At 43.2% G+C, this 16,707-nt stretch overlaps 4 protein-coding genes across 4 annotated transcripts; 2 read left to right on the forward strand and 2 right to left on the reverse strand.

Annotated features, from left to right (window-relative positions):
* Positions 1 to 483: 483 nt before the first annotated feature.
* Positions 484 to 6,369, reverse strand: LOC117567839 (mitochondrial proton/calcium exchanger protein). Its single transcript, XM_034248087.2, has 6 exons — positions 6,249 to 6,369; positions 5,564 to 5,833; positions 3,119 to 4,377; positions 1,981 to 3,060; positions 1,639 to 1,920; positions 484 to 1,569 (listed from the first exon to the last, which is right to left on the reverse strand). Exons 2-6 carry the CDS (start codon positions 5,640 to 5,642, stop codon positions 1,204 to 1,206), a joined length of 3,066 nt encoding a protein of 1,021 aa, XP_034103978.1. The 5' UTR covers positions 5,643 to 5,833; positions 6,249 to 6,369; the 3' UTR covers positions 484 to 1,203.
* A 3,125-nt stretch (positions 6,370 to 9,494) lies between these two features.
* Positions 9,495 to 11,636, forward strand: LOC117570015 (larval serum protein 2-like). Its single transcript, XM_034251431.2, is given in 2 exon segments — positions 9,495 to 10,152; positions 10,155 to 11,636. Coding segments are annotated over 2 exon segments (2,115 nt in total). The 5' UTR covers positions 9,495 to 9,504; the 3' UTR covers positions 11,622 to 11,636.
* An 834-nt stretch (positions 11,637 to 12,470) lies between these two features.
* Positions 12,471 to 14,725, forward strand: LOC117568142 (larval serum protein 2-like). The gene has a single exon (XM_034248549.2). The coding sequence runs from the start codon at positions 12,471 to 12,473 to the stop codon at positions 14,574 to 14,576; it is 2,106 nt and encodes a 701-aa protein (XP_034104440.2). The 3' UTR covers positions 14,577 to 14,725.
* On the reverse strand, positions 14,726 to 16,627 carry LOC117566705 (uncharacterized). The gene has a single exon (XM_034246251.2). The coding sequence runs from the start codon at positions 16,478 to 16,480 to the stop codon at positions 14,726 to 14,728; it is 1,755 nt and encodes a 584-aa protein (XP_034102142.1). The 5' UTR covers positions 16,481 to 16,627.
* Positions 16,628 to 16,707: the final 80 nt, after the last annotated feature.

A 16,707-nucleotide genomic window follows, 5' to 3' on the forward strand; every position in this document is an offset into this window, starting at 1 on the left:
GCCAGACCAAAATCAAGAGAGCTTCACAGATTTAGTATGTATGGAATTCAGAGAGTATCAAGTGAGAATCGATGCTTCTTTGAAGTCTTTTTTTGAATGCATTTTTTAATTTTCAATTCGAAATGATTGGTGTTACCAATAAATATTTCACTATGCAAAACTCTCTCACTCGACTACCTCTCATTTCACAATACAATAAAAACTTGCTAGCCAGTGGCTACAAAGTTTTTAAGTTCTTGCACAATTTGTGGTTATATTTATTTGCCTTATTTCACTACAGAGAAATTATTTGGTTTTCTTAGTTTGTTGGCAATTGCTCTTAACAAATATCACTTCACCCCTCACCTTGTGGTCATAGCATAACTAATTCTGAAAATGCACATCCAAGAATATTTGGCAATCACTAACAAAATGAAAAGAACGGTAAAGACTAAAATAAATCAAATTTAAAATTTTCTACCCCTTTAGGAAATAACATACAAATTTCTTGTGTCTATACTAAGTTTATTTTTTTTTATTATTGTTGCATAACACTTTTATAAATGGTTATCTAAATGAGTTAAGCACATATTTTTATTTTAAAAAATTATCACGCGTTTTTCAAATTGTTATTTTTACGTTCAGTTATGAATATGCTTCATGCATTTCGCACAACTTTATTTAATCTTCAATCATTTGCAGTTGTATAGGATAAATACGTGTTGTGTATACTAAATGAATTGAAATAAATGTAAATAAACATTTCGCTCTATGATCACAATTGCTAATTGCAAATTATTGTTGTCTGCCAAGACAATAACAGACTTTTAATGTACGACATCAAATAAAGATATAAACTAGGGCGGTAGAAAACAAGTAGTATGTAAATTTAAGGTAGTTTTAGTAAAGACACACCTGTATGGTAAGTGCTTGTATTTATGAATAGTTATAGATTATCTAGTTCATTTCTGATTTGTGCTCGATTTTACACATTCGTACTTCAGCCTCGCAAAATGTTACACCCGTTTAGGATTAATTTAAATACAGATTTGAAATTTAATGTCAACTGTCTATTCGTGCTTACAGTTTATATGGTCAAAATTAGTAAAACGCCCATATAAACACAACTGACATAGGGTAGACATCATCATCTTATTTCGCCTTAGGTACTTGTTCTGGATTACTGTTTGTCAACGACTCAGGCTTCGATTTGTACTTAGCCGGTCAGATGAGCTTCTTCGAGGTGACTGTCGTGGATGAACCATTAGCCGCCGCCTTTGCAGAGCTCGCTTTTTGCGTCTGAGACGCAGTTGGTGTTGGTATCGTTGGCGGCAATTCCATTTCCTTTTGGGGAAGAAGCTTTTCGATCTGGCGTTCGGCCGCCTCACGTAGCGCAGCTTTGGTAGGCGTGTCTTCACCTTTAGCGGGAGATTTGTTATTTGCGCTATCGCTGCTACCACCACCAGCTCCCTTGGGTGGTGAACGTGGAGAGTTATTTCCTTTATTGTCATCTTTTGGCGATTTTGACGCCAACTCATCCAATGGCTTAGCATTGTCCTTTAGTGTTTTCGCAGTATCCTTTAGATCATGCTATAAAAACAAATGAAACGAAATATATTAAAGTAGCTGAAATGAATAATTAAGCTGGTCAGTAGTTACTTCTTTTTGACTAGCGATTTCCTGATCCATTGCACCCAATTCGGTGGCAATATCGCGAATCTCCTTGGCAGAATCATGTATGCCATCTACCAGCTTTGCCATGTCCTTATCACTCTTCTCCACCTCCATTTTTAGTTTCTCTGCCTCCTTCATACTCTTTGCAATCGCCTTCTCAATCTTTTGCTCAGCCTCCAGAATCTGTTCCTTGTCAAGCAACGTTACGAGCTCCTCAATGGCTTTCTCGCTTAGTTTAATATTATCTCGTCCAATAGACTCCAGCACCTGCACATTGCATATTATACGGATCAGAGTTGATTATTAAATAGCATTTAGCTGACTTACCTTGCGTATGTCATTGACGGTTACAACGCCATCCTTGTCTGCATCAAATTTGTCCAGCACGCTCTCGATGTATTTAAGACGAGCTTCGTCGCTGGTCTCCTTCAGCTTCTTGATACTATGCATGAGATCATCGATGCGGACTAGCTCTTCAGTGCGACGTTTAGTTGCCTGCTTGATAAGAAGATCGGTGAATTCCTCCAACTGTTTCTTATCTATTTTAGTAGCTGTGCTGTCGATGCTTTGGACAACTTTCGTAATTTCATTCACAGAAATGGCACCATCCTTATCGGCATCCAGTTTAACCATCAAGTCCTCAACGACCTTGAATCGCTCCTCATCGGAGGCTTCCTTCATGCGTCGAATGGTTGAAACAAGTTCATCTATGTGCACCATTTGTGAAGGGCTGCTGGAACTTGGAACAGGCGACAGTTCAGGGCTATCGACTTGCTTAATCTGTTGCTGACGATGCTCCAGATCGTTCAACACATTATCCAGTTGCGAGATCATTTTGTTGACCCTATTATAGAGAAGCTTAGCTGCTCGGCTCTCGCGCACCGGCTCCTTAACCACCTGGCGCACCTCACGCAGCTCCTCGACATCCTCCTGATAGTCACGTAACTCCTCTTTAAGTTCCTTGATTGTTTCCTTCTCCACAACCAATTGTTTGTCCGTTGAGAGCGTTTTCAACGCATCCGAGAGCAATTGCACATCCGTTGGCGATATGGTTTTCTCTTTGTCTTCAGCCGCACTTTCCAATTTTGTGTCAGCAATTTTCGGTACCTTGACAATCTCCTCGGAGAACACAAACGGAGCTGTCAGCTCCTCCTTAATAGCTGTGCGCTTTGCAATATTCTCTTCGCGCTCCTCTTCACGTTCCTCACGAATCTTTCGCTCCTCCTCCTTAATAATCTCGATCTTAGTCTTGTTATCCACTTTGCCCTCACGCTCTCCAATCGCATGGCGCGTGTGCGCGGCCACTGCCTCAGGCAACACACGTATTGTCTCCTTCAGTTTGTCCGTCGTAATGCTATCGTCAGAAATAAGCATAGCTCTAGACAGCAGTAACAATGTCGGTGGCACCTGTATTGAACAAATTAGTATCAATAAAACATATTCTCCTACAAATCACAGTACATACCTGTTCATTCAGGGATAAATCGATCCATTCCTTCAGCTGAAACCGAAGACGTTCGGCTGTTAGGCCATAGGCACGCATTCCACGCGCCTTGCACGCCTGCTGCAACTCAAACAGATCCAGGGAGTCGACACCCTCGCGGGCTATCACGCGATCATCGGTGGCCAGAGAGCGCAGTTTCAAGCGCAGTTGGAAACGCAGTAACATTGTGGTGCCAATGGTGTTCAGCTCAAGAACGCGACACAATGCCGCCAACTGCTCTCGGCTGAGCGAATCCAAGGTGATTTCATCATCGAATCGTTTGGCAAACTTGATGATGTCATCGTTGCTAACATGTTCCGAATTGCTTCGCAAATTATTAAAAAATTGCTCAAATTGTTTCGCTTCTTCACTGCTATGCTCGACGTGTTGCACAGGCATCTGACCGAGAGTTTGTTGCAAGAACTTGGCCACCTCTAGACGAACGGTAAGCGACTGTCTAAGACGCTCCTGACGATCCTTGGCTGTTTGGAACGTTGAGGGCAACATGCCCGGAAAGAATTTAATAAAGAGGGGCAACAACAGTTCCATAAACGGCACCACAATGAACACCGAAAAGGGTATCAATCGAAACAGATCCGATGTGGTTCTCTGCAATTGTTTATTCTCACGCCGAGTGAGAGTCTTTCCATTGAGCACGCGCCAAAGCAACTTCGAGCTGATGGCCGTGTCAATGAAAAGCAGACGAAATCCGTGATAATAGTGCACCAGTTCATCCCAGATACGTTGCTGCAGTGGCTTTTTCGGCTTGGCCACAGCTTTCGATGTAGCTTCCGTTAATTCATTTCCCGATTTAGCTGTCGCCGTCGTCGACGTTGATGTTGCTGCCGCTGCTGATGTTGAGCTGGAGTCTAGAGAGCTACTGTTGGCGGTAGCTGCTGTCGCAGTCGCGGCTGATTCGGTGGCTGCTTTCGCGGCTTTGCCATTGGCCACTTCCTTCATAATCTCCTCAACCTTCTCCTTTTGCTGATTCTTCAGCTTTTTCACTGTCGCGTCAATCTTCGAACAGGAATCGAAGAGTGCGGGACTTGCATGAAAATGCCGGAGACTATGAGCCGAAAAATAATATTGACGATGAATATGATGCGGGTAGGTGATCAGCGAATTTCCACCCAACGGCCTCAACTGGTTCAGCACCGCTGCCGATTCCGGATGCAGTGAAGCATCGCTTTTGTGCGGAGCGTGTTTCGTTGAACTATATGCATAGCTGCTCGTTCTGAGATCTGTCGAAAGAATGAAATCACATATCGTGGTTAAAGCTGATTAGAATAAATTCGATTCAAAATTAATAATCGCAAAACCATAACATTTTCCATTGATAAGCAGGGTGAATGCTATGAAAGATAAGATGAGAGCTCAAGAGAAAACTAACACCTGCGGTAGTATGTGAACTAAACTTATATAAACTCTCAACAAAAATCAAAAACAAAACACAAAATAATTGCATGTAATTGGCAAATGCATACAGCGGTTAAATGCACTTTCATTTGTATTTGCTTTGCTTACGTTCGCATTCATTCCCTTGGCAGACACTCAGAAAATATAGTGTGTATGGTTTCCCACACATAGAAAGAGAAATCAAGGTGAGGTACAGCGAACTGCGTAGATGGATACAACGAGGAGGAAACAAAGGAAGAAGCTAGCACCGCACCACAAACAATGCATGCAGCCTGCGTTAACAAAAGCGAAAAGTATTCAACCTTCGGCCAATGGCCATTGGCCATTATTACGTGATTATGCGATTACCGGTGAACCGTGTGGACTGTACTTTGTTTCAGGCAAAAATACAGGGTATCTGCGTGTGCGAGAGCATCATCGACAGAGGGGGAATGGCGACAAAGAGTCTAGATGTCTTGGCACTTTTTCTATTTCGATGAGTGTATGTTTATATTCGGCAGTGAGCAAATGATTTTGCAAATTGGTAAAGCAAACAAATGTATTTGTTACCCGAATATTGATCATAGACTACTATTAACACAATTAAAGCCTATAAAAATGTCTTAATCAGTTGGGATTGTTAATTTTAAGCTCCTAGATGGGCCGTCCTAACACCTAAAGAGTTATATAAGAATATATCAAATATAAAATTGGGCTAACGTATGTAATATGAAATCTGACATTTTGAAAATATAACTTTCAAACAAAATCAACTGAGTCGGGAAATTTCTTATTTGTGGAAGACGAATGGCAAGCAAGACGCAACAAAGGGAATTTAATTTCCCATTGAGACCAGCAAACATTGAATCAGCTGTAGACGAACAGGCAGTCAAAACAAAATATGAGAAAGAGACACGCGCACAATACAGCGGTCACTCACACAAATAAACACGCATGCACACACACACGCGCAACAACTACGATGTGGTTGTAAAATCAATGGAAAGTTTTAGATTGCTCGCACACACTTACAGCGCTTGTAGAATTTCTGAAATATATAATGCGTTTTCAGGTTCATTGAAGATCCTTTGTGGTGCAGCAACAGATTCATGATTTTGTATGTTTTCCCTGGGAGGCTGTCGAGGGTGGGGGCAGTTGCCAATCCAATTCCAAAGTTCTGTAATTGTTTTTAATTTTGAATTTCCGAATCACTGTCTACTCTCTGTGTATATCTTTGAATTTGTTGTCGTCGTCGTTTCGTTGCGCATGAGAAATTTGATGGTTTCGTTTATCTCCTTAAGCCTAAAAGTGTACTCAATAGATGGAGAATTAGAATATAATGAATTTTTAAAGTAACAATGTCCAAAAAACAATATCACTCTTTTCTCATTTTAAAAATTAGCTTCAAATAATAACTTTTAACTGTCAACATAATCACGTTCGCTGTTTTCTTCTCAAACAACTTATTATTTCTATCTTACGTTTTGCTACGTTAGATGCAATATGTGTATGGACGAGTTATACATACATACATACAAGCATACGTACAAAACACTCTTTACGATATCAGGCGATGTTCCATTGTGTTCGTTGTTGTTTGCTGCCTTTCGCACATTCTAAATATTACACAACTACAGCAACAATTTCAAGTTATTATTCTAAGCGAATTTCACTGAGTCAACACCTGTTCCGTCATAATTGATAATGCGCAATTTACCATTAAAGTAATTTACGATGTTGATGTACTCTCCGTCTCTTGCCGTGTTTATTTAAATATATATTTATAAATAAATGTAAAGCAAAATCAACAAATCCTTTACAATTTTTGTTATTCGCACGCCTTTACGCCTTTATTCGCAATTAACCAATGTGACAGCAAGCCAAATCAACAAAATATACTTAAAATCTTTCTATATACAGTACTCCTGGTATTTTTTCGAATTTGACATATTTCAAAATATCGGCAACATTTTTCGGTATATTTTTGCTCATGCGATGTTTACAATCGCACCTTCATAAATACGATGCTCAACAAGTGCGCCAAATTATGAAAATTATACGAGTGCTTCCCAGTTATATTTAGATGTTGCTTATGTTTCGCGGACATGTGTTAGGGGATGCACAGACTCCTACGTGTTGTCTTTTTCCTGATATACGAGTCGGCAAATTTTTATGTGCCATTCGGCTGCGAAATTTAAATTCGCCTGCCCACATTGTTGCCCACATTCATGTATGAATATGTACAGTGAATATCTGCTTATTTCAGCCTGCGCCAACCCACAATTTTAAATGATTGAATCGGCCAAACTAAAATTGTACAGTTAAAAAATAACATTTTATGTTATTTGCACATAAATAATCACAATTACGACCAGATGTCTCGAATGAATTGTGTTGATAGTTTTTGTACCCTAATTGCAAAAGTATAGTGAACATGATGTAAACAAAGGTAAAACGCCATTAAAGCTTAAACGTTTTTGCTAAATTAATGGGTTATATTGATTGGTTCGTCGAGTAACTGAACATATAAAAGGACTTCAATTTTCCAGGAGTTGGTATTCATAAAGTTTGGACTCTCGAAATTATAGTTAAAAATAATAATGTGGCAAATAATAATAATCGCTTGCTTAGTCAACGCCCAACTGGAGGTGCCAGATCAAATTATTAAGCGGCTCAAGACCGAGTTGGATTACGAATCTATGCTTGTGATTCACAACAATTTTGCATCATGTGTGATTGATCTTCAAAGGGACGATACAATGCCCATTATCAACTTTAATGAGAAGCAGAACTTTTCCATTAAGACAACATTTAATAGACGATTTCTTGTCTTGGTTTGTCTGAGTACTCACAGTATCACAGCTCTGAATGTGCTCTCTAAAAATCTCGATGGAATGCGTGACACAGCGATCGTATTGGTATTAGCTCCAGAAGTTAAACTTAGTCTAAGCAATGCTTTTCAAAATTGCTTATGGAACAAAATGCTCAATGTCATTGCAATTCGCAATTGGAGGCAGGATCATCACGTTTATAGCTACCGCGCATTTCCCCAATTCAAGGTTATCAAGCGACACATTTCTCAAGTGGAGCGTTTCTTTGTGCCTCAAATGAGGAACATGGGCGGTCATCCCATTATAAGTGTACCGGATAACATCTTGCCACGTTCTGTCTACTACAGGGACGCGATGGAAAAACCTCATGTCGTTGGATACCTTGCATCGTTTTTGTATAACTTTGCTGAAACCTTGAATGCTACTGTGAGAATCTGCTGGGATCATGTGCCACTCGATATGCCCGAGGAGATGATTAGTCAGGGTGTAATCGAATTGACCGATGAAGGAATGGTGGACATTCCCCTATGCATTATAAATACTGCAAGTACAGTCGGCGAGACTAGTCTGATCAGCAGTTATGTGATGGAAATATCCACTTGGCAACTAATACTGCCACTTGAAGCCGAGTGTGAAGGTGAATACTTGATTTTTACTGCTGCAAGCAAAGCGCAATTGTGTCTTTCAATTCTGATCATGATACTATTTGCGTTGTTGCTCCACAACTTCGGACGCCTGGAACTAGGAGAGTCTGCAAATTTGAGATGTCTATATAAATTAATTGATCCAGTTTTAAGGGCCGTGACTAATCAGACCTTTGTACTACCAAGGCAGCCTTCGAGGATGCTAAGGGGCGTTTATTGTATGTTGCTCTTATTCAGCTTCTTATCCTACAACATTTACATTGCTCAGCTAGAGATGATTTTGGTACATCCACCCAGAGATAAACCACTAAAAAGCTATCAGGACTTACGCCACGTCGGTTTAAAGATTCTCTTGTCCCCGGACGACAGACATTTGATGCACCATATCTTAGGAAGCCGCCATATGAATGAATTTTGGGATATCTATGAAGTTGTGAATAGATCGACTTTCCAGAGTCTCCGTCGGCAACCAAACATTTCCTACGCCTATCCCATAACTCACACCTTATGGCCTCTGATCCAGCGTAAATTCGCTAAACAACCATATCCGTTGTTTCGACTCTCAAAGGAATTCACTTTTATTTCATTTTTGCTCTTTGGTCTGCCTTTGTCCAGGAACTCTATCTACGAAGAGCCTCTCAATCGATACATCCTAAACACACACTGCAGTGGTCTCTACAATCATTGGTTCCACCGATGCTTTGACAAATTGGTTGAGATTGGCAAAATGGAAGTGCTGCCGTATATCAGCATTGAGGAAACTTTCCATATATTACGCTGGGAACATTTCAGATATATTTGGGTATTGTACTTCATTCATATTAGTTTCGCAACTATTGTATTTGTTTTTGAAATCGGATTGACCAATTTGATGAATCGATATATTTATTATATTCCAATAATATGGTGAGGTATGCTCCCAGCTCAGCACTTCTAATCACATCTGACTGCAGCTTCATTGTTCTTTGTTGTCTAGTAATCCGATTCACGAGCATTCTTGTTGTTTTGGCATTTCATTTGATATGATTTAATGCTCCGCAAATGGGGGAGATATTTTTAGAAGTAACGCATCTCGCTGGCAACATCTCGCTTGATAAGCTTCTCTATTGACCGCTGAGCGACCCTCAGGCGATGTTACAATCATGATGCATCGTTGTCATAACCAAAACAGCCTCAATCAGCAGGTGTAAGTGAAATTGCTTACACGTTAGATTGATGATTAATAGAACCCTCTGGTAGTCGAGCCTCTCTATACCAATCCCAATGCCATTCCCAATCGATCGATCAATTTATCAGCTCAAGGTGCAATCGAAGGTGCAAGCGGAGGTGCAATCGGCGGTGATGCTAGAGGTGCAGTTGCTGTTATCAATGCGACGCTGGGACGGATGTGTGCTACAATAATGTCAAGGCAATATCAACGACCGAACCGAACCGCAAATATCTCCCATTTGATCCGACATGATCAGGTATAAATTCAGGCGGAGAACCGGTCAGTGGCATGAGAACGATGAAGTCAATCACGGCGGTAGTTGTGTTAACGCTAGCTCTGCTGGCACTTGGTAGCCAAGGCAAGCATGTGGATTCTAAGGTGGCCGACAAGGACTTCCTGGTGAAGCAGAAGTTCGTGTTTGAGATGCTGCAACATATCTACCAGGACGATGTCTTTGTTACCAAGTATGATACCAGCTTCTGGGAGTACAAACCCTGGGAGCATGTCGCCGACTATCACCATGAGGACAACCTGCAGCACTTCTTCGAGCTGTGGCAGCACCATCCATTCCATGACGACCAGGTATGGACTGTGATGTACGATCGCCACGAGGAGTACGCCGTTGGCTTGGCTCGCCTCTTCATGTACGCCAAGAACTGGGAGACCTTCCAGCACGTAGTCTTCTGGGCTCGCCAGCACGTGAACAAGCAGCTCTTTGTCTACGCGTTCACCATTGCCGGACTGTTCCGCGACGATATGCAAGGAATTGTGTACCCCGCCCAGTATGAGATTCACCCATGGAGCTTCTTCGATGGCCAGACTCTGGAGATGGCTGAGCATTACAAGATGCATGGCTTCCACCATGTCAAGCAGCTGAACAACGTGTACAATGTGGTCATGAAATCCAACTACACCAACTTCTACGGAGACATGAACTATATGAGCACGGTCTCGCCTATTTCCTGGAGGATATTGGCTTCAACAGCTTCTACTACTACTTCAACTTGGACTATCCCTACTGGACCAAGGGCGACGAGCAGCATGTGCTGAACAATGATCGTCGTGGTGAACTGTACCTCTATGTGCACTGGCAGCTCCTTGCCCGCTACTACCTCGAGCGTCTCTCCAACGATATGGGTGAAGTGCCCAGCTTCAACATGTACGAACCTGTTGCCGCCGGCTTCTATAGCGGACTCCGTGGCTACAACGGTGTTCCCTATCCCAGTCGCGACAACTACCACAACTTCTACAAATCTGAGAATGTGGAGTACGTGAAGAACGTGGAGCTCTACACCCAACGCATTATGGACTGGATCCATAAGAACGGCAAGTACGACGTCGAAGTGATCAATCAGCTGGGTAACATGATCCAAGGTAATGCGGACAGCATTGACAAGCAGTTCTATGGCAGCCTGGACAAGTGGTATCGCTATATTGTGAACGATGCTCGTCCATTCGGCAAGTACCAGGAGACCTATCCTGGCCACTTCATGCACTACGATACCAATATGCGTGATCCCCTGTTCTTCGAGGTCTACAAGAACCTGCTTTCCCACTACTGGCATCTCATGGAAACCTTCCCCGAATACACCAAGGTCGACTATGGCTTCGAAGGTGTCAAGATCGATGCCGTTCACATGCCCGACAGCCTTAGCACCTACTTTGAGTACTTCGACGCTGACATCAGCAATGCCGTCAATGTGGAACCTACTGTTGAGCATCCCAGCGATGTGTTGCACGGTTTTGGACGCAACTCCTTCTACAATGGCAGCAGCTATGTGATCAAGGCTCGTCAACATCGTCTCAACCACAAACCCTTTGAGTTCGTCCTGGACATTACCTCCGACAAGGCGCAGCCGGCTGTCGTCAAGGTATTCATTGGACCTAAGTATGACGAGTATGGACATGTGATTCCATTGGAGCACAACTACCAGAACTTCTTTGAGCTTGAGCACTTCAAGGTGCAACTTGAGTCTGGTGTCAACCACATCAAGCGCAACAGCGGTGATTTTAGCTTCTGGGTTAGCGATCGCACCACTTACTTTGAGCTCTATCAGAAGCTGATGGATGCCACCAACAGTGACTTCAAATTCAAGTTGGATCAGTCCGAGACCCACTGCGGTGTTCCCAACCGCATGATGTTGCCCAAGGGCAAGAAGGGCGGTCAGGTGTATCAGTTCTTCTACATGGTGTACCCATACCATGAGCCCCATGTCCAGCAGTACACTGGCTACGATCCAATTGTCAGCTGTGGAGTTGGTCACGGCTCCCGCTATGTGGATGCTTTGCCCTTCGGCTTCCCCTTCAACCGACCAGTGCATCACGATTACTACTTCGATGTGGAGAACTTCAAATTCTTCGATGTGAAGATCTTCCATCGCGACGAACACACCAATGTTGCCTAAGACTAAGATGTGCATCTCAGATTCCTGATTCTCTAGACTTCATAGCTCTTGAATAATTCACAAATAACCCCATAGATCGTGTTCAAACTTCGACTTGTAATTAATTTACTTCAAATCAATACGCAATAAACGAATTCTATCCACCTTAATCAATTTAAAGTTCGTTTAATAATCACTTCTAGTCCAAAAATGACCAAGGCAGTGCCTGAAACCAACCATCAAAGATGTTAAGGGGCGTTTATTGTATGTTCTTCTTATTCAGTTTCTTGTCTTAAAACATTTACATTGCTCAGCTAGAGATGATTTTGGTGCATCCACCCAGAGACAAACTACTTAAGAGCCATCAGGACTTACGCCACGTCGGCTTAAAGATTCTCTTGTCGACAAACATTTGATGCATAATATCTTAGGAAGCCGCCATATGAATGAATTTTGGAATGTCTATGAAGTTGTGAATAAATCGAATTTTCAGACTCTGCGTCGGCAACCATACATTTCCTACGCCTATCCCATAACTCACACCTTAAGGCATCTGATCCAGCGTAAATTCGCTAAACAACCATATCCGTTGTTTCGACTCTCAAAAGATGTAACTTTTATTTCATTTTTGTCTGATTGCAGCTTTATTGTTCTTTGTTGTCTAGTATTGCATTTTTTGTTGTTTTTGTTGTTTTGGCTCTGCAAATTGTGGAGATATTTTTAGAAGTAACGCATCTCGCTGGCAACATCTCGTTTGATAAGCTTGATAAGGCAGTATCAACGACCGATCCGAACTGCAAATATCTCCCATTTCATCCCTCTTGCTCAGATATAAATGCAGGCCGAGATCCGGTCAGTGGCATGAGAACGATGAAGTCAATCACGACGGCATTTGTGTTAACGCTAGCTCTGCTGGCACTTGGTGGCCAAGGCAAGCATGTGGATTCTAAGGTGGCCGACAAGGACTTCCTGGTGAAGCAGAAGTTCGTGTTTGAGATGCTGCAACATATCTACCAGGACGATGTCTTTGTTACCAAATATGATACCAGTTTCTGGGAGTACAAGCCCTGGGAGCATGTCGCCGACTATCACCATGAGGACAACCTGCAGCACTTCTTCGAGCTTTGGCAGCACCATCCATTCCATGACGACCATGTATGGACTGTGATGTACGATCGCCACGAGGAGTACGCCGTAGGCTTGACTCGCCTCTTCAATTACGCCAAGAACTGGGAGACCTTCGAGCACGTAGTCTTCTGGGCTCGCCAGCATGTGAACAAGCAGCTCTTTGTCTACGCGTTCACCATTGCCGGACTGTTCCGCGACGATATGCAAGGAATTGTGTACCCCGCCCAGTATGAGATTCACCCATGGAGCTTCTTCGATGGCCAGACTCTGGAGATGGCTGAGCATTACAAGATGCATGGCTTCCACCATGTCAAGCAGCTGAACAACGTGTACAATGTGGTCATGAAATCCAACTACACCAACTTCTACGGAGACATGAACTATGAGCACGGTCTCGCCTATTTCCTGGAGGATATTGGCTTCAACAGCTTCTACTACTACTTCAACTTGGACTATCCCTACTGGACCAAGGGCGACGAGCAGCATGTGCTGAACAATGATCGTCGTGGTGAACTGTACCTCTATGTGCACTGGCAGCTCCTTGCCCGCTACTACCTGGAGCGTCTCTCCAACGATATGGGTGAAGTGCCCAGCTTCAACATGTACGAACCTGTTGCCGCCGGCTTCTATAGCGGACTCCGTGGCTACAACGGTGTTCCCTATCCCAGTCGCGACAACTACCACAACTTCTACAAATCTGAGAATGTGGAGTACGTGAAGAACGTGGAGCTCTACACCCAACGCATTATGGACTGGATCCATAAGAACGGCAAGTACGACGTCGAAGTGATCAATCAGCTGGGTAACATGATCCAAGGTAATGCGGACAGCATTGACAAGCAGTTCTATGGCAGCTTGGACAAGTGGTATCGCTATATTGTGAACGATGCTCGTCCATTCGGCAAGTACCACGAGACCTATCCCGGCCACTTCATGCACTACGATACCAATATACGTGATCCCCTGTTCTTCGAGGTCTACAAGAACCTGCTCTCCCACTACTGGCATCTCATGGAAACCTTCCCCGAATACACCAAGGTCGACTATGGCTTCGAGGGTGTCAAGATCGATGCCGTCCACATGCCCGACAGTCTGAGCACCTACTTTGAGTACTTCGACGCCGACATCAGCAATGCCGTCAACGTGGAACCTACTGTTGAGCATCCCAGCGATGTGTTGCACGGTTTTGGACGCAACTCCTTCTACAATGGCAGCAGCTATGTGATCAAGGCTCGTCAACATCGTCTCAACCACAAACCCTTCGAGTTCGTCCTGGACATTACCTCCGACAAGGCGCAGCCCGCTGTCGTCAAGGTATTCATTGGACCTAAGTACGACGAGTATGGACATGTGATTCCATTGGAGCACAACTACCAGAACTTCTTTGAGCTTGAGCACTTCAAGGTGCAACTTGAGTCTGGTGTCAACCATATCAAGCGCAACAGCGGTGATTTTAGCTTCTGGGTTAGCGATCGCACCACTTACTTTGAGCTCTATCAGAAGCTGATGGATGCCACCAACAGTGACTTCAAATTCAAGTTGGATCAGTCCGAGACCCACTGCGGTGTTCCCAACCGCATGATGTTGCCCAAGGGCAAGAAGGGCGGTCAGGTGTATCAGTTCTTCTACATGGTGTACCCATACCATGAGCCCCATGTCCAGCAGTACACTGGCTACGATCCCATTGTCAGCTGTGGAGTTGGTCACGGCTCCCGCTATGTGGATGCTTTGCCCTTCGGCTTCCCCTTCAACCGACCAGTGCATCACGATTACTACTTCGATGTGGAGAACTTCAAGTTCTTCGATGTGAAGATCTTCCATCGCGACGAACACACCAATGTTGCCTAAGACTAAGTTGTGCATCTCAGATTCCTGATTCCCTAGACTTCATAGCTCTTGAATAATTTACAAATAACCCCATAGATCGTGTTCAAACTTCGACTTGTAATTAATTTACTTCAAATCAATATGCAATAAACGAATTCTATCCACCTTAATCAATCTAAAGCTCGTTTAATAATCACTTCCAGTCCAAAAACGACCAAGGCAGTGCCTGAAAGAGCTGCATATCCCAACCAAATCCACTGAAGATCTTCCAACTGCAAGGCTCCTCCGATTTGCGGAAATTGTCGACTAACAGGATCACTGAACGAGATTAATCCAGCTGCTGCCATATCATAGAAATGCATGTCTACCCAGTGCTGGTAGATGCCTGTGGCTCTCGCATCCATAGTCAATCTGGTAATGTGCTCCTCGAACCAAGAATTTTGGGGCAACTGAAATGCGAAAAGGGTTAAAGTACTAAAGCAGGCCTCCTTGGAGTAGAGAAATATTTCCTGTGGGAAATACTTCTGTTGGGCACTCAACATAGTCCATTTGAGGCGGGAGGCAAAGTAGACATGACTCATATTGAAGTTGTCCCTCAGATGATTGAATTCGCTGGAATTAACTGCCAGCATAGGCAGAGAAAGGGAGTTGAGCTTACTGAAATCGTTAAAGTCGGTGACATCTACGATAAGTGGCAACGGCGTTAAAGCGTGTTCCAAGTCCGCAAAGCTGCGAGGCTGAAAATGTTTCGGCGGATGAGTTAAAAGGGTACCAAGCGCTGCTTCATGGATTGAACTGAGATTGAGACCCATAAAGCCAAGCATTAAGTAAATCCAACTGCTGCAAAGTCTGGGTGTGTGTTCAACATTCTGGCCAAATGATTGGCCCAAGAATCCTCGCAGAGCGACATCACTAAGCAGAAAGTCCACTAGACGGATCACTTGTCCAGTGAGATGCCTGTACAGGCCGAGCAAGCATCCAAAGCCAGTGATAATAGCCAGAGCAATGATTATATGACGGACATTACATAGAATGAGATAAATATCCTTGATTGGAATTGGTTGAGCGATTGGAATCATTAAACAAATGTGGCTCAATTCAAAAGGATAGCTTGTGTGTTCCAATTGCTCGTTTGTATCAATAGAAACAAGACCAGCCGGAATATCGACATGTAAATCTTCAGCCATTTCCATCATCTCTCGTTTGTTTAAACTATGCCCTGGCTGCACTTGCTCCGGATACTGCAATGTAGCATTCAACTTCCAGACTAAAGTGTTCACAAAACGACCCACGGAGCCGGCTAATACCTGCGCTCCTGTTCGCCAATCTTTGTAGATGATGGTACGTGGATGTTTTTGGTCAGGTAACACAATCAGTGGCTGCTGTTTCATGTTGAAGAACTTCTCCGCATAGAATGGTCTCTGTTGTATCGGATGCTGTTCCACTTTAAACTCCGGGTAGGGATAATAACGGTAATAAAATAGCTCGTTATCCTCTGCCAATAGTCCAATAATATGCAATATTCTCAGTTTATAGCATTGCATCATTAAGAACCGTAGTAGATCAAGAGACGTTGAGTTGAATTCTCCCGACGACAAGTAGAAGACGATGCGCTCTTTGCGAATATTGTGTAATAATGAGTTCAACTGTTCCTCAGGCAAGTCGTTTTCCTGAAAGCAGACTATACAAAGCACACGCGAAAATTCATTTCCAGCTGTTATGTTAGTCAATGGTTGCAATACCACCGGCACTGGAGGCTTCAAAAGTAGCTCCTGCAGCCAGCTCTGCGGGCAATGATCCTGTCGTATTATGAATATCGAAGAGCTCGACTCTTGCACCAGCTCGTTGATAATACTTATTGTACTACTGCTTTCCAGAGGTACTAGTAAAATGATGCCAATGACTAGCGTCCACATGGTGGCCATCAGCAATGATACTGATGTATCCAAAGTTAGGCATAATTCTTATATTCTCATTGCTGACTCACTGCCAAAAGGCTCTGGGCATGCCGAAGGGCAAATGAAAACGCCTTAAATGTGCATGAGTCGGCCTTTTACTAACCAGTTGACAAATTCCTGTTGCTGATAAAATAGGGGTTGACCAGAAATATGTTTGCACAATAACAGAATTTATTTTGAGCGTTTGTCACTTT

This window comes from Drosophila albomicans, chromosome 3, assembly GCF_009650485.2.
Source record: "Drosophila albomicans strain 15112-1751.03 chromosome 3, ASM965048v2, whole genome shotgun sequence".
In the NCBI taxonomy this organism is placed as follows: Eukaryota; Metazoa; Arthropoda; class Insecta; order Diptera; family Drosophilidae; genus Drosophila; species Drosophila albomicans.

Bases quoted from the DNA above. Each gene is read 5' to 3' on its own strand.
- LOC117567839 (XM_034248087.2), bottom strand. From the start codon at position 5,642: ATGAATCTGTTGCTGCACCACAAAGGATCTTCAATGAACCTGAAAACG. The intron at 3,061-3,118 runs GTATGTACTGTG...TGTTCAATACAG, and splicing joins ATTTATCCCTGAATGAACAG to GTGCCACCGACATTGTTACT. The intron at 1,921-1,980 runs GTAAGTCAGCTA...TGCAATGTGCAG, and splicing joins CCGTCAATGACATACGCAAG to GTGCTGGAGTCTATTGGACG.
- LOC117566705 (XM_034246251.2), bottom strand. From the start codon at position 16,480: ATGGCCACCATGTGGACGCTAGTCATTGGCATCATTTTACTAGTACCT.
- LOC117568142 (XM_034248549.2), top strand. From the start codon at position 12,471: ATGAAGTCAATCACGACGGCATTTGTGTTAACGCTAGCTCTGCTGGCA.